The sequence below is a fragment of the Ostrea edulis genome, chromosome 2 (assembly GCF_947568905.1).
Source record: "Ostrea edulis chromosome 2, xbOstEdul1.1, whole genome shotgun sequence".
Lineage (NCBI taxonomy): Eukaryota > Metazoa > Mollusca > Bivalvia > Ostreida > Ostreidae > Ostrea > Ostrea edulis.
The window spans coordinates 48,985,204-49,011,372 of NC_079165.1; the positions used below are offsets into that span (position 1 = coordinate 48,985,204).

Here is a 26,169-nt window from a genome sequence, read left to right on the forward strand (position 1 = left end):
TACATATATGCATTTTCCTTCTACATCCTTGTCTTCTTATGAAGAGGTAGTGTAACGCGATCATTTGGGAGAAAATGTCACGTACATGTAGTTGAGTTCGATTCTGACATAAATGTATAAAGAATATTGGAATAAAAAACCTACACACACAATAAATCAGAAATATATGTATACAAAGGGATGCCATTGAGTATCATGTCCTTATCTTTTTAATGAAAAGGTAGATTAGAGCGGCTATTGAGGAAAAATGTCCAGACCGGGACCGGTTTTTAGCATTGTTTTTATTTCTCGGTCCCACCGGTCCCGGAGTTTTCACATATTATTTTACGAAAGAAGAAAATAATATGATCAATTTACTATCAGAATGCAGGCATGAGATGTCATACCTAAGTTATTAAGAAATTGGGCGCAAATATCCTGATATATTCTGTTTTTATCGAATAAAAGTATCTGGGACCGGGACCGAAGACCGGGTTTTAGTCACGGGACCGACACCGAATACCGGGACCGAGACCGGGTTTTAGTCAGCACCGTAGAAGGAAAAACACCAGAATTGCCTAGCTACAGGGCGCCGCCATTGGGTTACAGGGCGCCGCCATTGTGGACACCCAAAGTTGTGCGGAGAAGAAAAGTTGACAGGAGATCTGATTGGTCATTAACAGAAAATCTTTGTGATGGAATTTAATAGTGAAATATAAGTGATAAAAATGACAGGTGACATAACAGAATATGTAGAAAGATACAGAAGTTATAAGGGAAGATCTGAGTGGAGAGGTGATATTTGGATGGACAATTTCATTCAGTGCGGATCTACACTAGTTGTAAACAGGCCAAAATTTGAAGGAAAAACGCAACGGCAAGCCATATATTTTTTGGTGGAATTTTGAAGGGGAGATGATGAACTTTGCTGAATGGTGACTGATTTTTTGAAAATTGGCTTAATAAATAATTGACAATGATTGGAATTTGTATGGAAGTCTATGGGAAAACATTTGGTGGTGTTTGTCCAGAAAACAAACTCCGTAGCTTTCTAGATGTTCCGTCCCATAATCAATCCGTCCCTTAGTCGATTCGTCCCATTACCGATCCGTCCCTAGACTATCCGTCCCCTAGTTAATACGTCCCCTAGTCGATCCGGCCCAGAAAAAATAATATTTTTCCAAGTGCTATTTACATCTGCGTATTTCATCTTCATGGTGTGTGTGCCGCTGATCATGTCTTCTCTGTCATCAGGTAGTCATCCTTTTATATGCTCTATGGTATTTATGGCTTGATTGCAGACTAATTAACCTTGATCACACTAATGTATATTAATCTTCTTGAGACTGTTTATCATAACAAATGTCTCTTCTTTTAAAAGCAAGAAAAACATACTTTGCCAAAGCATTTTTAAAAGGTATGTGTTCCTCCATATTGAAATAAGCTTTCAGTATTTCCCCAAAAGAAGAGATGTTTTGATATTTGACAGCTTTTTCTAAGATCATTATACACATCACAATATTCGATAAAGTGGGCATCATTTTCAATTCAAAGAATACCTTTTGTTTTTAGACAAATACTCTGTCATTTCTTGGAATATTTCTATAGGCCTACCTGCCACATTCTATTTCCAAATCATGAGCAATTCTTTGAGAAAAAAAAAAAAAAAAAAAAATTTCTAATAGTTAGGTTACTGTAAGCTCGTAATTAATGATCAAAGGTTGCACAACAATGCAGTTATAAAAACTGTTTTCACTAAGGTGTTTTCACAATGATCAGTGGACATGGGACACACAGTTACATTGATTGCTATACATAGTTGAATAACGATGTTTTTACAATAATTAATGAGCACACATTTTCATAATCATTGCACTTTAAACAAAAATTATAAATCCTAGTTAAGGGTTGTATAAACAATTTTATTTACAGGTCTAACTTCGGCAGTTATCTAATTTTGATAACTATAACATAATATATATGCAAAAACTTCCCTTTTTCTTAAGTAATAATCTTTTATCATATCTTTGATAAAAAAAAAATTGGAGGGGCCGGATCGACTAAGCAAAATGGGCCGAATCGACCATGGGACGGACCGTCTAGGGACGGATCGACTAGAGACTGTGGGACGGAACGACCTGCTACCACTCCGTACAGCGTCAAATTCTCCGGGACTACTTTCCCCTACGAATAATGATATTGGAGTTGTAGCGTAACGGAATATACTGAGCTGACCGGAGCTTGCGTAGAAAAGCCAGAATTGGTAGCTTCGACGTACCCATACAAATACAGATACAGAAATTCATATTCATTTTACTTTATTGATCAACCAATATAAGAAAGATTGCAAAATAAACAAGGGTCCAGTTGACGAGGTCCTGATGCCGAATTCACCAAGTGCCAAGTTAACCTACAGCCTAAATTTACTTTTTCTTCAGGTGCCGAATTTACCAGGTGCCGAGTTCACTTGTACCCGAAAGGCCCGAATTACTTAAACTGAGTCGCACGACATAAAATGAAGTTTGTGTTATAGAAACCTTCCTAAGTGAGTGTGGTTTTATTAAAAAGTAATTAACAAAGAATAATTTTAATCATGACTGTATTGTGTCTTTAAAAAAGGTCAAAATTTCACAAATACGAATAAATTTTGTACAAATTATCCAACACTAACGTTTGACGTCAACATAACATGGACGGGAAGAAGGAGAAGATAGCTGCTGCTAGAAAAAAGGTGCCCTGATCACTTTGGTCGATCAAGTTGAAATGCATAGTGGGAATATAAATTCTAAATGTGTTTATCTTTTATTGTGCAAATTTTGTAAAATCACTTAACTTTGAGTAATACAGTGAAAGTAGCATTCATTACCTTGTATCAGTACGTAAACACCATGTTTTCAAAACGTGTATTTCTGGTGCTCATGGTCAGAATAAGCTAGTGCTAAATTCTTAGGATCTTGTCATTACTTTTTCCCACAGTGACGTTATATTTATCGAACACTAGCAAATTCTCTTTTTATTGTGTAAATTGTTAATATGATGACGGTGCAACCGTTAATAGGGTGAGTATAGCAACCTGTCCGGATCCAGAATTGTCCATGTATTTTTTCCCTAGGGATTAATCGGCAGAGATTCGGCTATATTGTAACTGAGGCCTTCACCAAACTTCAGAGCAGTCCTTCATAATCATAATTCTGGAAATTCACATTCAACTTCAGCCAATTCTAGCAATTAATGTGCACTTATGGGGCACTGCTGTTCACTTCAAATAAGTAATTTGACAGTTAAACTAACTCACTATAACTGTCCATATGGAATGTATATCACTAATTAAGAAAAATGAATTGTAAGAGCTCTTCAATAACAATCAAGTCATGGGAGTCTTTCATTTAGTGACTATTCATCATATCGACATTAACAGTTGTCTCCAAACTCAGTTCGGATAAGTGAAACTCAAAACAGACTTGACTGATGGGGCAAGTGATTATATCAGTAGGAAAAGTGATTAAATGATATGTTGACGGTGCTACCTTTTGAGCGAGCACAGCTACATATATACACATATTTTGTAATATTCAGGCTTTGACCATTCGACCAGGTTCAATTTAAACAATATCCATTGGCCAAATACTCAGTACATGAAATTAGGCAGCAGAAACAGCCTATTTAGTTTCCTCCTGGAGTTTTATATTAAATAATTATTTAGATCACTCCAAAATACCCAGCATGAACATTTTACAAACATTTAACACCTTTGACGCGTGACTTGTTCTGAACTGTATCCTCTCGACTGCCTCTCCTTTCCTTATTTCTACTCTCAATCTTTTCAAGTCACCACAGACAACAAAGTTTTCCATTCGGACAAGTGAAAATATGAGTTTACTTGACCAAAGGGCAAGTGAGATAAAAAGTTATGTCTTTCCCTGTTCATTTAGGAGCTTTCATACCTAGATGGTAAGTGGGAAACTTGTTTCAATGAAACTATTTCAGAAAAATGTTGAGAATTTTATTATAAGAATGCATCATTATGCACAAAAGAAACAAAATTTATTTATTTTCAATACCGTATACTTATGTGTTATAGTCACAAACTCTTTCCTTCACAAATTTGTAGATAATGACTTGTGTTCATATTGTGAAAGAGAAACAGTCACTCATATTATTTTTATGACTGTATTCATGTATCTGCCTTTTGGAAAGATTTTGTGAAATGGTACAATGCATTTTAAAAATGTTATAAACTCACAAAAAGAATTGTGTTACTATATAGGCAATATTGATGGGAAGTTGTTTGGAAAATTTTCTTCTTTTGTTAGAATATTTATTACTCCAGATCACGGGACTCAAAACCCAAATTGTCGGATGCAATTGATTTGTTTGAATACTATAGAAATATAGAAAAATATTGTCAAAATGTATTTCATAGCAAATCCAAAATGCTTGGTAAATGGGCATTGAATGATGATATAATTGACAAGTAGTTTGTTGAAAATCATAATACATTTATGTGAAAAAGAAAATGATTACCTTTATCTTTGAGTATATATATAATTCATTGTAATTGTTGTGGATGCAGAAGGTCCACGGAGTAATTGCAAGTGTGGATGTAGATTACAGTTATATGTATAAATAAGTGATAAAATACAAAAAAAAACCAACAAAACATTGAATTTTTTTTTTCATTTGGACAAGTGAAAATTTCAGTTTACTTGCCCAAAGGGCAAGTGAGATAAAAAGTTATGTCTTTCTCTGTTCATTAATGAATTTTCATACCTAGACAGTAAGCAATACAGCATTAGTGTATATGGCTGAAACGATACGCCCCCTTCACGATACGAAACATATTGCAATACTTATGCCATGATTCAGTACTTTCAATACGATGCAATATACAGAAAAAACCAATAATAGCATTAAAGAAAAATTTTAATTACCAAGAGTCCAAGATTCACAATCATAATTTTAAAAGCAAAATGTTTCCAAACTGCCAAATGATAAGATGCCTGTTGGCTCTGTAGCTCATCATTATTTTTGCCAGACTCAAGGTAACCAACAGTCTGAACCTTATTTTTTCCCTCATGCAGGTAAAAATAGGAAGTACAGGCCAAGGCTGATGTATTTTACTGAACCCTTTTGTAATAAACGTCTCGAACCGAAAGTTGAAGCAATGAACCAAGTGTTTATATTGAACAGAATCGGTATTTCGATGAATCCTTTCAGTCCTATTAATAGTGATTTAGATAGTTAGTTGAATGATCAAGTCACTTATTTTAAGGAACATCAGTTTCACATAACAGTTTCATGTTAATTTCTAGAACCAACGAAGTTGATTGTGAATTTCCAGACATGAATTATGAAGGACTGCTCCAAGATTCAGTGATGGCGTCAGTCCAATATCCAGCCAAGCTGAATCTCAGCCGAGATTATCCTAGGGACTAACACTTAATATTGCATAAAAATAGTCAAATTGATAAATGTATTTTCTGGGACCTGTACCTATGGTACCCCCCCTCCCTCCACCCTTTGCATCTGCACCTGAAATAGGCAAGTCCTCTGATTGCCAAAATATAGTTTATACACTGTATTGTGTTATTGTAAAAACTGAAACTTTATCAAACTTAAAATTTATATCAACATTTGTATGATTTTCAGCATACTAACATAAAAAAGTACCATGGTGATTTAAAATGAAACAGCACAACTACCTGTGGTGCTAATGAAAGACAAACTTAAATCGTTCATCTATTTTGCGTCAATCAATGCCTGAAGCTGGTTTTGGTCAAATACTGAATACTATGTTTTAAAGCACTTAATAATAAAGATACCCATAGAGTTTCGAAGCTTTAATTTGAGATACCATTGATCAATCAGTAAGATTAATGCTTAATTGTACACAAATGTACTGTTGTCAAAGCTGTCTATCTCCTGATCATATTTTATGTAACAAGTTCAGAAAAGATTTGCTCACCAATGCCATAGAAAATTGGTAATTTTATAGCCTGTTTCCCTTGATGAGAGGGAGATTCCTGCTATTTCCCAAGGTCAAAGTCATACTTTCATAGGTTTTGGTAGACTTGCTCAAGTCTCTATGTTGTTTTTATTACTTTATCATTTCGTCCAAATTTTACTGTGTTTCAGAAGTCTAAATATCTGCTCTCTACCATACTCTATGTTTGGCATTATCAAAAAGTATTAAAGAGAGCACTGATTATTAAACATAGAGATTTGAGCAAGTCTAAGGATTTGGTAATCATGAAAAATTTTCTAATAAGACTAGGATCATCAAACTTTGTATACATTATCCCTATGGTGTTGATGCCAAGTATATATTAAAAAGTAATATTGTTGCTTCTCAAATTATACTCCGTTAATAGAGTACTTTCTTCAATATGATGTTTAACAAAGCCGTCTTAAAACTAGCATTTTATTAACACTCTCCAATGCTAAAAGAATATTCTCAGAGCCATTTTTTTGGGCTAATGAATGGATTGTTAGCTCACCTGAGCTGAAAGCTCAAGTGAGCTTTTCTGATCATCCATTGTCCTCTGTCTGTAAACTTTTCATACTTTTAACTTCTTCTCCAGAACCACTGGGCCAATTTCAACCAAACTTGGTACAAATCATCCTTGGGTGAAGGGAATTCAAGTTTGTGCAATTGAAGGACCAGGCCCCCTTTAAAGGAGATAATCACAAAAATGGGGTGGGGTCATTTAAAAATTTTCTTCTCAAAAACCTCTGAGCCAGAAAAGCTGAAATTTACATGAAAGCTTATAATATGCAGTCTATGCGAAAGTTTTTTGCACCCACAGAGGACATTCGGTCCTGTGTAATCAATGAACACACAGGACTGAACCAAATTTTGTCAATCCAAAAAAACCTAATGTTGTTGTTGTCGGTTCCTTTTTATTTCCGTGCAGTATCACTGGTAGTGTCCACACTAGTGGGCCCCCTTCCAGGTATCTGGCTGGCTGCACGCATGGCAGATCTCACCTCAGATCTCCATTCTTTCCGGTCTTGAGGGTCGGCAGTTGAGAGCTTCCATTCTCTACGATCTTTCTCCGTCAACTCTCTCCAAGATAGCATTGGCCGACCAACTCTACGTCTCCCAGGAACTTGTATATTTAAAGCGCACTTGACTGCACTGCTGGATCTGACAACGTGGCCATACCAGCGGAGTCTCCTTTCCCTTAAGATGAGGTCGAGGTCGTCGATGCCAAGCCGCCCCAGCAATTCAGTTGAACTTACAGTGGCCATATCTTCAGGCTTGATGTTACAGATCTGTCTTATCATGGCCCTGTCATTGCGTAGTAGGCGATGAAGATTTGGCTTGGTCAGTGCCCAGGTCTCACTGGCATGGAGCATAGCGCTCCGTACACAGGTGTTATACACTCGACCATGGGTCTTATACGACAGGTGGCGTGATGTCATCACTGGTAGCAGCTCCCTGAACTTTTTCCAGGCAGTCTTCACACGCGTAGTGGCTGCAAGGTCACAGCCACCAGCTGCGGAAAGCATGTCTCCGAGGTAGCAGAAGGAGGCTACTACCTCCAACTTGTACATACCAACTTGGATGTCACTCTGCGGCCTGCCGTCAAGAGGGCGAGCAGTTCCTCTGCATCTTGAACATCTGAAGTCAGGGTCCACAGACAGGCGCACGAGCCCACTGCATTTCTTGTGCACCCAGTGCTTGCAGCCATTGCAGAAAATACTATTGCTGCCTACACCTGTACGACAGACAGCACATGGGAAGCTGCCCGAGTCCTGAAGTAGGTCAAGACCCGTACCGCAGATCATGATCTTGGTTTTGCCAGCATTCACTCTCAGTCCTTTCCTTTCCATAGCTTCTTTCCAAGTCAGAAGCCTCTTGACACATTCATCCAACGAGTCAGTAATGATAACCAGGTCATCTGCATACAGATCCTCCCATGGAACACCGGTGCGAAATTCGCGTGAAAGAGCCTCAAGTATGATGATGAAAAGCAGGGGGCTGAGTACTGACCCCTGATTGACTCCGACCCTCACAGCAAACTCCTCACTGTAGCCATCAATGTAAAAAAGTGAAACACGTGCAAATGCCATGGTCGGCCATTTTTCCAAATCGTATGTATTAAACCCTCTCGCAGGCCGTTAAAAAAATCAACGCATAGTCCATATTCTTCTCTTGAGTAGGCACTAGGCCTAACATCTTTTCTTTTACCGGGGATCGCTCCCACATAATACTTTAGACGGTCCATGCGGTTTTAATCACATTTATTTACTTATTTGGATTTGTGCAATATTTTTTACTTATAACAAACATTTAAATGACTCTGCGTCAAAATAGTAAATTTCAAAACCGGACACTGAGACATCGGACATTCCAGTCTGGTGTAAAAAGGTCCGACGGTCCGATGTCTTTCGCATAGACTGAGTTATAATGAAGACTCAAGTTTGTTAAAATCATGACTCCCGGGGCTAGGATAGGGCCACAATAGGGGATCAAATTTTTTACATGCGAATATATAGGGAAAATCTTGAAAAGTCTTTTTCTCAAGATCCACTGGACCATAAGAGTGGAGATTTACTTGAAATCTTCCTGGTACAAAGTAGGTTCAAGTTTGTTCAGATCATGGCCCCCAGGGGTAGGGTGGGGCTACAATAGGGGATCAAAAGTTTTACATGCTTATATGTAGGAAAATCATTTTCCAGAAGTAATGGGCCAATTTCAACCAAACAAATCATCTTAGGGTAAAGGGGATTAAAGTTTGTTGTAATGAAGGGCCATGCCCCCTTCAAAGGGGAGATAATCGCAAAAATAGGGTGGGGTGACTTAAAAATTTTCTTCTCAAGAACCACTGAGCCAGAAAAGCTGAAATTTACTGGAAAGCTTCTCGACATAGTGGAGATTCAAGTTTGTTAAAATTATGACCTCCAGGGGTAGGGTGGGGCCACAATAGGGGATCAAACTTTTACAGGTGAATATATAGGGAAGATCTTTAAAAGCCTTCTTCTTAAGAACCACTGGGCCATAAGAGTGGAGATTTGCCTGAAAGCTTCCTGGCATAAAGCAAATTCAAGTTTGTTAAAATCATATTCCCCCGGGGGTAGAATGAGGTCACGATAGGGGGTCAAAGTTTTACATAGAAATATATAGCAAATTTTTTTTTTTTTAAAACTTCTCAAGAACCACTGGGCCAGAAAAGTTTTCATTTACATGAAATTTTCCTGACATAGTGTAGATTCAAGTTTGTAAAAAACATGGTCCCAGGGGGTAGGTTGGGGCCACAATAAGGATCAAAGTTTTACATGCGCTGGGTTTAACACTAATTAAGGCACGTCTGACCGACTGAGTCTACTAAATGATAGGTCTGGTCGCGTAAAATGTCGATTTACTAGTCCGACTGGTCATGAAAAAAACAAAACAATAAACTTTACTTGCAAAGAGTTTTAGAGCAACCGCATGGTGACGTGATCTCTATTTTTAGTTCTAATAAATAAGTCGGGTTGGAAGTGATGTTTTACGACATCTACTCGATGTTAATGTGTGCAAAGTTGTGTTTCGGATAAATATATATAAATTGAGTTCAATTTTAAAAAACAGTTTAATTGAATTAAATATTTATAAGAAAGTGTTTATCAAATAATAAATTACGTTGTAAACAGCCATTTTTCGTTGTTGAAACATGTGCGAGAATGTCTCTAGTATATTCAAATATGACTTCTCATCTTCAAGGAAAGATGTCCCAAGAGAAAAAAAGGAAAAGGTTGGGAAGAAACAAAGCAGGGCTTCTGAAGTAGAAATAATAAAAAAAAAAGGTTGAGGTCATTTTATTCTAAATGGACTAAAGAATTTCTGTGACGGGTAGAATTTATAGAAACAGAAAATGTGTTTGAAAATGAATAGTGGATGTAAGGTCAGGTCTAGTAAAAATCATTTGAAGTAGCATGACTGGTCTAGTGCTAAAAATGTAAATGTCAAACCCTGATGCGAATATGTAGGGAAAATCTCTAAATATCGGACAATGTGATGTAGGTGAGCGATGTGGCCCATGGGCCTCTTGTTTACAATGGCAACAGTGCACTAGATATTCACTATATATAAAAAAGGACTGTAAATTGCAGTATGGATATATTTGTTTTTATGCCCCCGAGATCGAAGATCAGGGGGCATATTGTTTTTGTCCTGTCTGTCATTCTGTCTGAAACTTTAACCTTGCTAATAACTTTTGAACAATAAGAGATAGAGCTTTGATATTTCACATGAGTATTCCTTGTGACAAGACCTTTCCGTGGGTACCAACATTTTTGACCCCGTGACCTTGACCTTGGAGTTTGACCTACTTTTTGAAAACTTTAACCTTGCTAATAACTTTCGAACAATAAGAGATAGAGCTTTGATGTTTCACATGAGTATTCCTTGTGACAAGACCTTTCCGTGGGTACCAACATTTTTTACCCTTTGACCTTGGAATTTGACCTACTTTTTGAAAACTTTAACCTTGCTAATAACTTTTGAACAGTAAGAGATAGAGCTTTGATATTTCACATGAGTATTCCTTGTTACAAGACCTTTCCGTTGGTATTGAACCTTTTGACCTTGACATTTGACCTACTTTTAATTTTTTTTTTACATTGGTCATAACTTCTAAATGGTAAATATTAGAGCTTTCATATTGCACATGAGCATTTCTTTTAGATATTTGCCCTTGTGACCTTGGTCATCTTCGGAATTGGCCATTATTGGGGGCATTTGTGTTTCACAAACACATCTTGTTTACCTATAATATCATATAATACCAGAAAAAAGGGGCTAGAGCACTCATTATCAAACAAAGAGGTGAATGCAAGAACATCAATGTTGTGGTAATGAATTTATCCTCCAATTATTTGTCCAGATTTACCAGATTGATATCTTGACAGAGAGCACTTCATAATTAAAGATAGCTTGGGCATTCAGGGTATTTAAAATGAGGTTATTGGTAATAAATATCAAGATTGGCATTCAGAAAATATAGATGTATTACAACAAACAAACATGCCACCTGTCCCAATCACAATTGATATTGTGAAAAAGGCCATCTCCAAGATAGAGTCGTGTAAAGCAGCTGGACCATTGAGAATAGTAGTGATGATCAGAGCCGCAGGTGACACAGTTGTATCCATGATCCGTGACCTTGCATCTTCAATCGTCCGTGATGGCAAGGTCCCCACTGACTGGGAGCAGAGCTTCATTGGGCAAGGGTGAGGCTTTGGACAGGGGCAACTACCATGGACTCAAGCTGACAGAACAAGTCATGAAAGTCCTGGAGAGGATTGTGGACAGCCTCATTAGGCAATTGGTGACAATCGATGACTCCCAGTTTGGCTTTGTCCCTGGCAGAGGTACAACTGACGCAATATTTGTTGTTCGGCAGCTGCAAGAAAAATATCTTATAGTAAACAAATGGCTCTATATGGCGTTTGTGGACCTTGAAAAGGCATTTGACCGTGTTTCTCAGAAGGTGATCTGGTGGGCGCTGCGAAAACTTGGTGTGGAAGAGTGGATTGTGCGTCTGGTGCAGGGGATGTATTGCCAATGCTCGTGACTGTGTTAGCGTTGGTGACGGCTACAGTGAGGAGTTTGCTGTGAAGGTCAGAGTCCATCAGGGGTCAGTACTCAGCCCTCTGCATTTCATCATTGTGCTTGAGGCTCTTTCACGTGAATTTTGCACTGGTGTTCCCAGGGAGGATCTGTATGGAGATGATCTGGTTATCATTGCTGACTCATTGGATGAATGTGTCGAGAGGCTCCTGACTTGGAAAGAAGCTATGGAAAGGAAAGGACTGAGAGTGAATGTAGGCATCTGCATGTAAATAAAAAGAAAACAACAACAACAAACATAACTCTTGCTAGAAAAATGATATTACATAGATCGAAGTTGATGGACAATCTGATCAAAATTCAGTCCGACTCTTAAAAGTGAAATTCCTTTTTTTAAAAACCCTTTTTATGCGCCCATCTTTTTATGTGACATATCATGGTACAGCGATGTCTGTCTGTCCTTCCATCTGTCTGTCCATCCTTGTGGGGTTTTCTGTTTCTAATTTCATTTCTCTGTCACATATCAAGCTAAAACTTGCTATGTAGCTTCCTTGTGGATCATGTTAGATCATTTGCAATTTTGATCCATTTTGACCTCTCGCTGGAGTTTTGCCCCTTTATTTGAAAAATTATTGTTATATGGAGGGTACATAATTTGTCCGGTTAATTCCTCCCACAATTTTCAAGTAAGGGTAATTTTGTTTTACAGAGTGTTTAAATGGGTATTGAAGATGTGCATGTGGCAAGGATTTTGATTTTCTTCAATTTTTGAGAAAATTGCAAGTTGTTGAACTTAGTCTGTTTTGAGGAAATATTACATAGAGAGTACATGATTTGTATGGTGAACTCCTTCCACAGTTTTCAAGTGAACCTTCTTATTTTACAGAGTGTTTATATGGGTATTGAAGGTATGCATGTGGCAAGGATTTTGATTGTCTTCAGTTTTTGAGAAAATTACAGGTTGTTGAACTTAGTTAGTTTTTAGGAAATATTGCATAGAGAGTACATGATTTGCCTTTTAGTTTTCCTTCCACAGTTTTCAAATGAGGACCTTCTTATTTTACAGAGTATTAGTATGGGTACAGAAGATGTACATGTGGCAAGGATTTTGATTTACTTCAATTTTTTTTTTTTTTTTTTTTTTTTTTTTTTTTTTTTTTTTTTTTAGAAAATTACAGGTTGTTGGACTTTAATTAATAGTCCCTATCGGGCCTATATGCCACTTTAAACACAAAGCTTAAATGCAGTACCTTAATATACAGTGGAGCCTCGTTAATCCGGACGCTTTGGTTCCCAGCAAAATCGTCCGGATAAATGAAGCGTCCGGATAATTGAATCGCATATTTTCTATCTTTACATAAGTAACCAATATATGCCTACTTTATTGATGCATAGTGAATTAAACACATGCTATAATTGGATTTGACCATTTGCATTAGTAAATAAATTATGATAATGTTAACATTTACATGTATTTCAAAGCACTAAGATTTAATGTACGTGTTCAGTGTATTTGCCTGTGCTTACATTAAGCATATATATGAGCCCTACAAATAAATATATAAAACTGTGTACCGTATGCACTAAAACAAATAATGAAGCACTTTATGAAACTATAAGTAAATAAATCATTAGTATCTAACATAATCATTTAAACTTCAAACATTTCATCACAATTTTACTTCTGAGGCCGGTAATTTCCATCTGTCACGATTCACGGGTTCGGCGGTCTGTTAAAACAATCTTAATCGTTCAAAGTTTATATAAGAATTTCGTGATTATCATGTCAGTTGACAACATTCTTTAACCAAAATTCAATCTGCCAGAGTTTATATTTCTTATTCTATAATTATCCAAGATAGTATCGGGAGAACAAAATCATTTAAGCTCGTAATATCAAGACCTACTACTGCTTTGATCTAGTCACGCGCACCTATTATTTTCATGATGCGATAATAACGGAACAAAACTCGGGTGAAACTAACACTACGGGTACATACAAAATTTAATTGTCATTTTCCTTAAAATGGTAATTTTCTCACTTCTACCCAGAGTTTAAAAATTCGAAAGCAATAAAGCTCTTATACAACATCGTAACAAGAATCAATCGTACACAGGTACATTCTACATGCGTGACATTCTAAAGGTTAGAAACTTACTACATGTACATGTGCTTGAACATTCATGTATATTTCACGCCAATCAACAGTATAAAATCCAGAATCTAGAAGTATAATCTACACTGCTTAAATTTGCATAAGCCGATAATCAATTTACGAATCAGTACAACTGATATGTGTAGCAGTTAAAAACATTATCATTACGGCATGATGTTAAATTTATTAATTCTATTAGGCTGTTGATCAAGACTATAAAATAATATGCTACAGATTTATTTACAAAATTCAACACTACACACAATAAAACATGTATGTGCGAAAATTGGCAATACAATGTCTCGATCGGCACGTGCTATCCAATTGACATATCATCGCACACCACCTAATTATAGGGAAGTGTTGACAGGGTACAGGTAATCGCTTCAATTAGACAGTTTGGCTTGTTTTCTTTATAATTTACGCCTTGCTAAAATTGTCCGACACAGACCTTCCCTCAACAAAATTACCGTCCGGATTAACGGTACAATTTTCAATGCATTATAACGTTTTGTAGTAAAAAATGACCGTCCGGATCCGGAACGCGAATTTCCGGATTAATGATGCAAAATAATGTCTAAAAATTCCGTTCCCTAGAAAAATCATCCGGAAGGTGAAGCGCCCGGATTAATGGCGTCCGGATTACCGAGGCTCCACTGTATAATGTATTTGAATCAGATTTTGAGCGTGGAATTATATCATGACAGGAAGGACACTTTTGAGGAAATATTATATTAAATAAAGGGCATGGTTTGTCCTTTTAACTCCTCTCACAGTTTAGAAGCTAGGATCTTTGTAAATAACTTGAAGATGTGCATAGTGCAAGGATTTTAATTCTTAAAACAATTTATAATTTTCTTTGATGTTTTAAATATTTACAGGTTGTTTAACTTGGTCAAAGTTGGGGAAATATTTTACACACAGAACTCTTGGTTTGTCTATCTACCTCTTGTCACAGTTTTAATCAAGCTAAGACCCTTTATTCTTACCATGCAAAGAGAGTATGTCACAGTCTGATGATTGCTGATACTACCCAAAGCAAAGTTCTATAAATTATGGCTTAAGAAAAACACCCTATGTAAGCACTGGCGTATTATGTACTTTTTGCGGTACTCTTGTTAAAAAATGGTAACAGACTTGTACGAGGGTCAGCTTATATGCCAATACATAGGGTATATATTATATGAATATTTCAAGTGTTGACATATAAGTATATCTAGTGATTTCATTAAATTTGGCTTCTTTATTTTAAAGAAATCATGATTTTCATTTAAATTTTGGTCTCAAATATGTGAATAAGTCTTGATATAAATTTACAGCTGAAGAAGTTCAAGCAGTCCTCTGGGGGCAATTTGACAAAGTCATCTGTATCACAGAATAAAGATTCCAAGAAACAGAAGATACCAGAAGTCTCTGAGAATAGTACACCAGAGGAGTCGGTCCAACCAAACGAGGTATTGTAACATGGATGCTTACTTCAGTTCAAGAGTACTTTTGCATCATGATCAGAAAAGTACTGAATTTTGATTTGTCAACACATTCTGAGTATCAGCATACATGTATTAAAAATGATTATGAATAATTTTTCATTTACAAGGTCAATTTTTGTGTCTCCGGAATCGAAGATTCGGAGAATATAGTTTTTGGCTTGTCCATCTGTGATAAAGAACTTTAACATTGGTCATATCTTTTATTCCTTAAGAGGTAAAGCTTTCATATTTGGTATGTGTATTCCTTTTGGCAAAACCTTTCCATTGACACCAAAATCTTTGAGCTGGTGACTGTAGCTGCAATAATGTAGCCCTCTCCGATTTTTTTTTTTTGGGAGAGTGCTACAACTCCTTAGGATCTTCCTAATGGTGCAAATGCGGGAGTGATTCACTCCCGCCACATTTTCTAGACATTTGCTGACTTTCTTTATGTAAATAAAATGATATTCTAATATGTTTCTTAGTCAATATATAAATTTACAACCTGCAACTTACGATTTGTGAGGCTCTATTCTACCGTTTTCAACAATTTCGATATATTCCAATTTCTCGATTCATATTTGTGCGCCATGTTTAAGTACTTCCGATTGTCAAGTTATTTACATATAAGCCATATAAGGTAGTATTTACATTAATGGACAAGTACGGAGAAGAAAGCTATTTCATCGGTATTAAAAAGGTTTAGATTTAATATCAAGTTAAAAAAACGAACAGCATATTGTAAATTCTTTCTGCAACCATATGATTTTCCTTTCTTTGCCGGAGTGGCTTGAGCAACTACATTTTTGCACAGATTGTCAATGTTTAGGTTTTTCACTAGATCCACCTACGAGATCTCATGATAAAAAGCAGACGAAGAATTTTGCATGCTCTACATGATGTTTAATGAAAAACACCGTTATTAGACATGCCCAAGCACAAAGTTGGTATTCTTTTTGGTGTAAACAACATTTGGGACTAATACACGGAGCTTATTATCGGTTATTCATAAAATTATTTTGCACCATTGTGGAGATCCTATGGAATTGTAGCCCTATCCCGAAAACGTCAGAATAAAAAAAATCGGATAGGGCTACATTATTGCAGCTATGGTGACTTACATTGACCATTGACCACTTTAAAAAAAATTTGAATATAAGCCATATATTTCAAATCGTAAAAGGTACTGCTTTTATATCTAGCATGTGCATTTCTTGTGAGAATGTGCATTTCTTGTGAGAATGTGCATTTCTTGTGAGAAGACCTTCTTACAAATGATACCAGATTTGTTGACCTTGTGACCTTTCGACTTTGACCTAGGTTTTGTTAATTTTCAAAAAACTTGATCTTTTACACTATAAGAGGTGGACCTTTCATATTTGCTATGTGTATTCCTTGTGGCAAGATCTTTCCATTAACACCAAAATATTTGACCTGGTGACCATTACATTGACCTTTGACCTACTTTTGGAAAATTCGAAGATAAGCCATATTTTTTCAAATTGTAAGAAGTACTGTTTTTATATTAAGCATGTACATTTTTTTGTAAGAAGGCCTTTTCAACGATACCAGATTTGTTGGCCTTTTGACATTGACCATTGACCTAGTTTTTGAAATTAAAAAAAATTACAATGTCTTACCGTTCCACTTTGTAATTTGGAGCATCAGTGTTCTAAAACACATCTTGTTTTTTGCATAAATATGCAAGATTGCCTTGATGTGAAAGTATGTGTTCTCATAAATTTTGCATACATGTTTATACAGTGTGCTGAAACGAATTGATCATTCACATTTCCATGATAAATTGACAGGACATCTTTGTGGAAATAAAGTAATATGAAATACAAGTTATTTTAAGTTGAAGTCTGAAGAAAACTGAAACCTTTTGTTTATTGTTATTCTTTTGTACAGGTGAAAGAGCAACAAAACAGTCATTCATTTCCAACAGAACCAGAAATGAGGTAAATGAATAGCTGATGTAGTGTGGGAATTTAATGACTTACCATTAGACAGTGAATGAAATTCCAGTCCACCCGCCTGAGACATACTAGAAATTGTGGACGAGTCGACTCTGAGGCCCTTGAGGCCTTTGATTTTATCTTAGCGATCGTTCAAATCCGTTATTAATTTAGGAACAGCCATATGGTGGGTGCCCTATAGCAATCACTGTCTGTTTGTCCATCATTACTTTCTATGGCACAGGATTAGTTAAGTTTCCTTTTGAAAATGTTCATAAATTTTATGCATTATCATAATACTTGGAATAGGCTTAGGAAGACCTCTTCTGTTTTTAGCTCACCTGACCTGAAAGCTCAAGTGAGCTTTTCTGATCACCTGTTGTCCGTCCGTCTGTCTGTAAACTTTTTACATTTTCGACTTCTCCAGAACAACTGGGCCAATTTCAACCAAACTTTGCCAAAAGCATCCTTGGGTGAAGGGCTTTCAAGTCTGTTCAAATGAAGGGCCATGCCTCCTTCAAAGGGGAGATAATCACAAAAATGTAAAAATAAGGTGGGGTCTATAAAAATCTTCCCAAGAACCACTGAGCCAGAAAAGCTGAAATTTACATGAAAGCTTCCTTACGTATTGCAGATTCAAGTTTGTTAAACTCATGGCCCCCGGGGGTAGATTGGGTCCACAATAGGGGATCAAAGTTTTACATAGAAATATATAGGGGAAATCTTTAAAAATCTTCTTCTCAAGAACCACTGAGCCAGAAAAGCTGATATTGACGTGAACGCTTTCTGACATGGTGCAGATTCAAGTTTGTTAAAATCATGGCCCACGGGGGTAAGTTGAGGTGACAATAGGGGATCATAGTTTTACATAACTAATAAATAGTAAAAATATTTTTTTCCTTAAAAATTTTCTCCTTAAGAACCATTGGGCCAAAGAAGTTTACATTTGCACGAAAGCTTCCTGACATAGTGCAGATTCAAGTTTTGTAAATATCATGGTCTCCAGGGGGTAAGATGGGGCCAAATTTACATACAAATATATAGGGGAAAATCTTTAAAAATCTTCTGAAAAATCACTGGGCCAGAAAAGTTAATGTTTACATGAAAGCTTCCTAACGTAGTGCAGATTTAAGTTTATAAAAATCATGGTCCCCGGGAGTAGGTTGGGGCCACAATGGGGATCAAAGTTTTACATGCGAATATATAGGAAAAATCTTTAGATATGAGCCAAGATGACTCAGGTGAGCGATGTGGCCCATGGGCCTCTTGTTCAGATTTATTGGGTTTGTATTTACAGAGTTATGGGACTTAGAATGTTTTTATATATCAATAAGAAAATAGCACTTTCTATGGAACACATTAACTGGAGGTTACTTCAAAAGATTTTCACAGAATTTAAAGGTAATGCTCGGATAACTTTGTCTGCCTGTCCATCTGTCAGCACTTTCTATGACATGCAATAATTTAAGTTTTTTGAAGAATATTTTCATAAATTTTAAACATAATACTGGAATTGGGCAGATTGAGGAAGACCGCTTTTGATTTTTACATTTATTGTGAGGGCCTTCTGTCTTGTCAGTTTTCTGGCTGTAAGAGTTTTAGAGTGGTGATTGTGGAAAAGAAGTAGGTACAGTTTTTAAAGTCATTTGGCCCAAAATATCGATGATTTCACTTGGAGCTCAAACCCTGGCATTTAAATAATGAATGGATTAGCAAACCCAAAATCCGCTCAGTTTGATCAGCAAAATGATTTGTGTCATATGACGAGAGCTAGAAGTTGGCATAAAATTGCAAAAATGCCATTTTCAATGAAAGTATCCATAAATTCAGGTGGTTTTTCTTTCAGAAAACATACAGCGCATGCGTTGAGCAAATTTATATTCAAGTATGTTTTTCATCTTAAAATAATACACAATATATATCATTTTCATTTTGCTCGACAAATGCGCACATCTTTTCCTGAGCAATAATCTGAATGACATTTGACAGTTTTCAGGCTTATTTTGAAAAAAAGGCGGAAATGTCTTATTCATGATGTCATAATGCTATCCAATTAGGAATATCATTCTGATTTTGTTGACATAGTATACCTGGCATATATTTTACTTTCTTAAAATGCTGATTAAGGTTAATTCCAGACACATTTTATAGAGAGAAAATTTTTGGGCCTTTCTATGTATACAATCGTACTTTGTTCTTTAGAGTTGGTCCCACAATTTATTTGACCTACTACATCATGTTGAAATGGAGATTGTGGAGGCAATGTCTGTTGATGTGTGTAGATAAATTTGTTCAAGATCAGCCAATTTAGGTTTAAAAGATGATTATTACTCAGATTTTTCAAATTTGGTTGATTATTGAGAAAGTGAAAAAGCACAATGAATAGAATTAGAATATTAGCTTTATTGTGCATCGAGTGAAAAAACATAAATACTAGCGGAAAAAAGAACTATATGAAAAAATAATAAAAAAATAACAATGAACAAATTCTATTTTTTGTAATACTGTTAACAAATGTATTCGTTACAACATTTCATAATCCATTAATGTTAACGTCGAATAACGTCAATTTCAGCACACTCGAAAGACATTGGTATTCGAACTTGAATTAACAAAGTTAATAACGCGTGTGACCACCATTTACATTCACGCTTGCTTGACAACGGCGCCTCATTGATTCCACTAAAGTGTTCAGAAATGCTTGAGGGATGTTGTTCCAGATGTTGGTTAAAGCCTGGCCTAAATCAGCCAATGTCACTGGCTGATTTGGTAAACGGAGTAGACGTCGTTCCATTTCATCCCAGACGTGCTCGATCGGCGATAAATCGGGGGAAACACCTGGCCAAGGAAAGACATCGACATTCTGTTGAACAAAAAAGTCCCTGACTACACATGCAACATGTGGCCTTGCGTTGTCTTGCTGCAGAGTGATGTGATTTTGCTGTCTCTGTATGAAGGGTATCACATGGCGCTGAATAATTTCGTCTCGATAGCGTACGCCGGTGAGATTTCCATTGACAATTTGTAGAGGGGTCCTTCCACGTGCTGTTATTCCACCCCACACCATAACGCTACCTCTACCGAATTGTTGACGTTGCACAACACAAGCGTCCTGGTACCGTTCCCCAACGCGACGATACACTCTACAACGTCCGTCACTGCTATCCAAATGAAATCTGGATTCTCAGTGAACAGAATATTGGCCCAGTCCTGTATTCTGAATTGCAGATGTCGTCTGCACCACGCTAGTCTAGCGATACAATGAGGTTAAAGCAGTATTGGGCGTACCGCTGGATGTCTTGGTCTGATGTTGTGCTCGCGCAGACGTTTACGCGCAGTTCTTGGACTGATTGGTCGAAGTCCAGGAATGCTACAAGCAGTCAAACTTGCTGTCTGGAAATGATTTCTCAGGTGCACAAGTCTGATGTGGTTGTCCTGTCGACGCTACGTCACACGAAGACGCCAAGAACGTGGTCGATCCCGAGTGTTACCAGATTGTTGGAAATGTCTCCATAATGACTGAATGGTGTTCCGATGAACTCCAAAGTGTCTTGCTACGATATTTTGTGCCATTCCAGCTTGAAGCATCCCAACAGCACGATTATGTTGGTTTTAGCTGAGTCGTGGCATGACAGAAGGGTAAATTTTGTCAAAACTAAAGTGCTTTCCTTAATGAATAGTGTCCAAACAAACCTTTTACAATTCTTCCTCCAAACAGTATTGGCCAGTAAAACTCATGCGTACGAACACTTCAATAAACACCATGTGTTCATTTAACATGAAAAAGTCAGTACTATCCGATATTGTTCAAAAACATCACCTTTATCGATTATAAATAATAGATATAGAAAAATTATACTAAATTTTATTATTAGTGATGAAACGATTGTCGCCGACAATCAATTGTCGATCGTTTTGGGCTCGTCGATTCCGATTATCGATTCCATTTTTCATAATTGATTGTCGCCCGAACACAAGCCCATTATAAACGAATCAACTATGTATATATCAATCAATACATTTGAAAAGGAAGAAGGCTTTAGATATTATCATTATCATCATGGATATTGAAATCAACTCAATAATTATGAAGTTGATAACTAATCCGAGATTCCTCTGACTCTTATCCTCGCTTTTATATTACGACATGTGCGGGGGAGAGTCAGAGCGGACTCCATAATGAAAATACTTGAGGGAATTCAGCGACACCAGCTAGTGTCGCTGCTTTGCCTACCGTTTACATCTTTATTTCGCTGATCTAGATATGATTCAGTTATCGGATGAGTATTCCTCAAGTTAGGCCTAATCATGGCTACTTTGATGCCGATTGGAATTTTGTGTATTTGTGTGCTGACATCATGCGCAAAGAACTCGAATGGCGAGGAGGCGGCCAAAGTCAAACTGATGCTTCATTTGTCAGTGTTAGGGCTTTGTACACGGCAGTAGCATCAATTTAGTCTTGGTTAACTTGTAGAATAATCATTCGATAACCGAATCCTTGCGTCTTGGACGGTAAATCCGCGAAATAAAGTTGTAAAAGGTAGGCAATGCAGCGACACTAGGTGGTGTCGCTGAATTCCCACTTTTCATTATAGAGTCCGCTCTGACTCTCTCCCGCAGATGTCACGATATAAAAGCGGGGGTAAGAGTCGGAGGAATCTCGGATTCGTTGATGATTTGATATATATCCCTACCCATGGAAACCAAAGTCGGACGTCTGAAAACTTTAAGATTTCTTAAAACTAAACTAAAGCCAATCTGGATGTCATGGCTAGGAAAAAACCCATTTCATTCCTCGTAAATAAGCTAATAGATGTGTGTATGTTGCACATATCCATAAAACTAAAAGGAAATAACCCAAAAATAATAAACATTTATTAATTACATGTAAATACCGATTATATGTATTTCGATCATTGATCGATTTAGTTCTTCCGATTTTGACCAATTATCGATTATAAATTTTTTTCGATTATTCAACACTATTTATTATGCATAGTTTCTTTTTCCCGCTAGTATATATACAGTTAAAACTGCCATAGCGACTCACTGTCGTATGTGACCATAACAAATTCCCCCCAAGATATTTACAACTTTTTCGTGTAATTTCACGAAATTTTACCTTTATTTAACAACTACATTTTTTTTATTTCGGTCGAGCATGACTATTCTGGGAATTATCGCTTTCGTTTTAAAATGCACTGGTAATCCTGTTTAGTCGGCACTCTAAATCAATTATTTTAACCAAGTTATCAATTTGTTAACGTGTAATCAACATGCAGGGTCATGTGGGGTTAATTACCAGAACCCCGAGTGTGAATTTTGACGGACTTTCATATGTGCGGTATAAAAAATATGCGGGATATGAAATACCTGGTATATCATTATGTTCAACAGAGTTGGAAATTAGTCTGATTGTGGTATAAATCAGGTAAATATTGTGCTTGGGACTGAAATTTTAAATGGAGTATTCGCGATTCTCCTGTATGAGATACCCAAAGTTTCCAAAGAATCATGACCGGGACTAGCAGCTCACTTCGACATATCCCGAGTATTTGACACATCCGAGTTCAAGAAAGTTGCCTGCATTAGTTCAAAACTTAAAAGATTTGCTGTGCACAATGGATATTGTGATTTATTAATGTATTTCAATTGAATAACACATTTCCAGCATTATTGTACAAAAGGAGAAGCAACACTTCATCGCTTGCTTTCTTACCACCAGACATGCATTGCATTTTTAGGTCACCTAAGTCACTTAGGTGACCTATTGCTATTGATCTGTGTCCGTCGTTATGAGTCCTCTGTTAACAACTTCTCAGAAATTACTGGGCCAATCTTGACCAAATTTTGAATGCAGCATCTGTAGGTGAAGGAGACCAGAAATTGTAAATTTCATGATTCCCCACCCTCAGGGGCCTTAATTTTTGGGTAAAAACTGTAAACTTCATCTTTACTCCTATCAAGCATCTAGCAGAAAAAGTGAGTATATAATAATGATGAGCGAGGAAGCTTTTACCAAAATTGTAAATTTCATGACCACCGGACTAGGGGTTCTGACCCCAGGGTGGGGCCAAACTTGGTATATAGTGTTTATGTGTAAAACTATTAAATAACATCTTCTTTAGTGCTATTGTTACTAAATTGAAACTAAATGGATATTTAGAAAGAGTAGATAGTCCTTTACTAAAATTGTAAATTTGATGATCCCAGGGGTAAGGGTTTTAGTATCAGGTTGGGACCAAAATGGTCAGTTATTAAATGTACAGGCTGTCCAGCGGCCCTAAAATTCCTAAAAAAATCCTAATCTTTATTTAGTTTTGCTAAAATTCCTAGAAATATGTTGAATTCAAGGGGAAATCCTAAAAAGGCCCTAATTTTTCATGTCAATTCCTCTTTTTTTTTCCCTTGCTACTCTGGTAATTTTGAAAATGTATTTATAATAAATGTGTTTGTACGTAGTTTGCAGATCGCTTATTCAGATAATGCAATGAAAGGCAGTTGACCAGTGGATCCATGTTTCAAGTTTGTTTATTGGTTGTGACAAAGATGAAAGGGAAAGGCAACCCAAAAGATTTTTACATGATAAATGATAGGATTAATTATATGATAAAGATTTGTCATACTATTCTGTTGATATATGGCCTAAGATAAGCTTCAGTACTATGGTAATTTGAAAACGTTTAAAATTGAAATTCCTGCTATCAATAGAGGCTGCCATGATGTGGAACTCTTTTGTATTCAAGACCACAAAAATCAATAATATTGACATCACACAATTTGTTCTGGTTTTGATTAGATTCTAAGATCATCAAAGATGTGCATGTGGTAGATCTTATGAATGAATAGGTTGATGCCTTCCTGTCAAGCAGTTAATTACACTATTGCAAAGGGGAGATGTGAAAAAAGTTGGGTTTTTTATGCCCCCCTTCAAAGAAGAGAGGCATATCGGTTTGCACCTGTCGGTCGGTTGGTAGACCACATGTTGTCCGTTCAATATCTTGAGAACCATTCACTTGATCGTAATGATATTTCATATGTGGGTTGGTTATGAAAAGAAGAGGACCCCTATTGTTTTTCAGGTCAAAAGGTCAAGGGTCAATCTACTTTGGACATAGGAATATACTGTCCGCTTAATATCTTGAGAACCCTTTGCTTGACAGACATCAAACTTGGTACACTGGTACATCTTCAGGAGATGATGACTACTAATGATTTTGAGGTCACATGGTCAAAGGTCAAGGGTCAAACTGGACATAGGAATATACTGTCCGTTCAATATCTTGAGAACCCTTTGCTTGACAGACATCAAACTTGTTACACTGGTACATCTTCAGGAGAAGACGACCCCTATTGATTTTCAGATAACATGGTCAAAGGTCAAGGGTCAAACTGGACATTGGAATATACTGTCTGCTCAATATCTTGAGAACCCTTTGCTTGACAGACATTAAACTTGGTACATTGGTACATCATCAGAAGAAGATGACACCTATTGATTTTGAGGTCACATGGTCAAGGGTCAAACTGGACATAGGAATATACTGTCCGCTCAATATCTTGAGAACCCTGTGCTTGACAGACATCAAACTTGGTACACTGGTACATCTTTAGAAGAAGATGACTACTTATGATTTTGAGGTCACATGGTCAAAGGTCAAGGGTCAAACTGGACATAGGAATATACTCTCCGTTCAATATCTTGAGAATCCTTTGCTTGACAGACATCAAACTTGGTACACTGGTACATCCTAAAGAGTAGGGGTGAAACGATGCATCGCGATGCGACCGAATCGCGATGTAGTGGTCTCGATTCGATGTTCGATTTATTCGGGGTCTGTTTCGGTTCAATACGGTTCTAAAATCATTGCACACATTGCTCTTGATAACATAGTTTTTGATTAGCCAATGGAATTGAAAATTGCCCAATCAACATACGAGTAAACTTTGCTGTATCAAAATGGACGCAGTCGAGATGAAAAATGCACCCCCAATGTATAAATCCTGGGTATGGCGACATTTCGGCTTTAGGACAAGTGATAAGAGTGTTGCTCTATGTTAAACGGTTTTACATTATGTAGAATTTATTTGCAGAGAGCAATAAATACAACGAAACATAAAAAATCTTAGCATGATACAGAATTTGGTAGATGCTATTGTATTGAATCGAAAATCATCGAATCGAGACTAAAGTATTGAAAATTGAATTGAATTGAGAAGGTACTGTATTGTTTCACCCCTACTAAAGAGTAGATGACCCCTATTGATTTGAGGTCACCTGGTCAAAGGTCAAGGGTCAAACTGGACGTTGGAATATACTGTCAGCTCAATATTTTGAGAACCCTTTGTTTGACAGACATCAAACATGATACACTGGTACATCTTCAGGAGAAGATGACCCCTATTGATTTTGAGGTCACATGGTCAAAGATCAAGGGTCAAACTGGACATAGTAATATACTGTCCACTCAATATCTTGATAACCCTTTGCTTGACAGACATCAAACTTAGTACACTGGTATATCTTCAGGAGAAGATGACCCCTATTAATTTTGAGGTCACACGGTCAAAGGTTGAACTGGACAGTAGTATATTGTCTCCTATATTTTAAGAATTATTTGCTTGATTGACACCAAACTTGGTACGCTGGTACAGCATAAGGAGTAGATGACCCCTATTGATTTTTAGGTCACATGGTCAATCCACTCTTGACATAGGAAGATATTGTCTGCTCAATATTTTGAATTGATGATACTACTATCAATTAAATGATGTGTGTGTATAACCCTTTTCAATTTTGCACCATGGGGGGCATATGTGTTTTACAAACATCTCATGTTTTTTTCCCTTTTTACCTCATAAAAAACAGAGGAGGGATTTTTTGAAAATTTTATTTCAAAACTCCCTTTTCTTTAATCCAGTGCTCAATAAACATTGAAAGAAATTAAGAAGATTATTTCCTTCTCTTCTTTTTTTCTCTTGCATTTTTTACATTCTTTCTTTTGTGTGGCAACTTGTGATTAGCCCTACAGCTTTCACAAGTGAGATAA

At 36.7% G+C, this 26,169-nt stretch overlaps 1 protein-coding gene across 4 annotated transcripts in view; it reads left to right on the top strand.

Moving 5' to 3' along the window:
• The first annotated feature begins 2,630 nt into the window (after window positions 1–2,630).
• LOC125679484 (golgin subfamily A member 2-like) overlaps window positions 2,631–26,169 on the top strand; it is a 146,220-nt gene continuing 122,681 nt past the window's right edge. Inside the window, exons 1-3 of one of the 4 annotated variants that reach the window (XM_048918738.2) lie at window positions 2,631–2,710; window positions 15,012–15,146; window positions 17,073–17,122. In XM_048918738.2, coding sequence (XP_048774695.2) covers window positions 2,669–2,710; window positions 15,012–15,146; window positions 17,073–17,122 — 227 coding nt within the window. In that variant the 5' untranslated portion in view covers window positions 2,631–2,668. Of the gene's footprint in view, window positions 2,711–15,011; window positions 15,147–15,289; window positions 15,397–17,072; window positions 17,123–26,169 lie in introns of those variants that run through there. The other 3 variants (XM_048918739.2, XM_048918741.2, XM_048918740.2) reach the window with 3 other exon arrangements.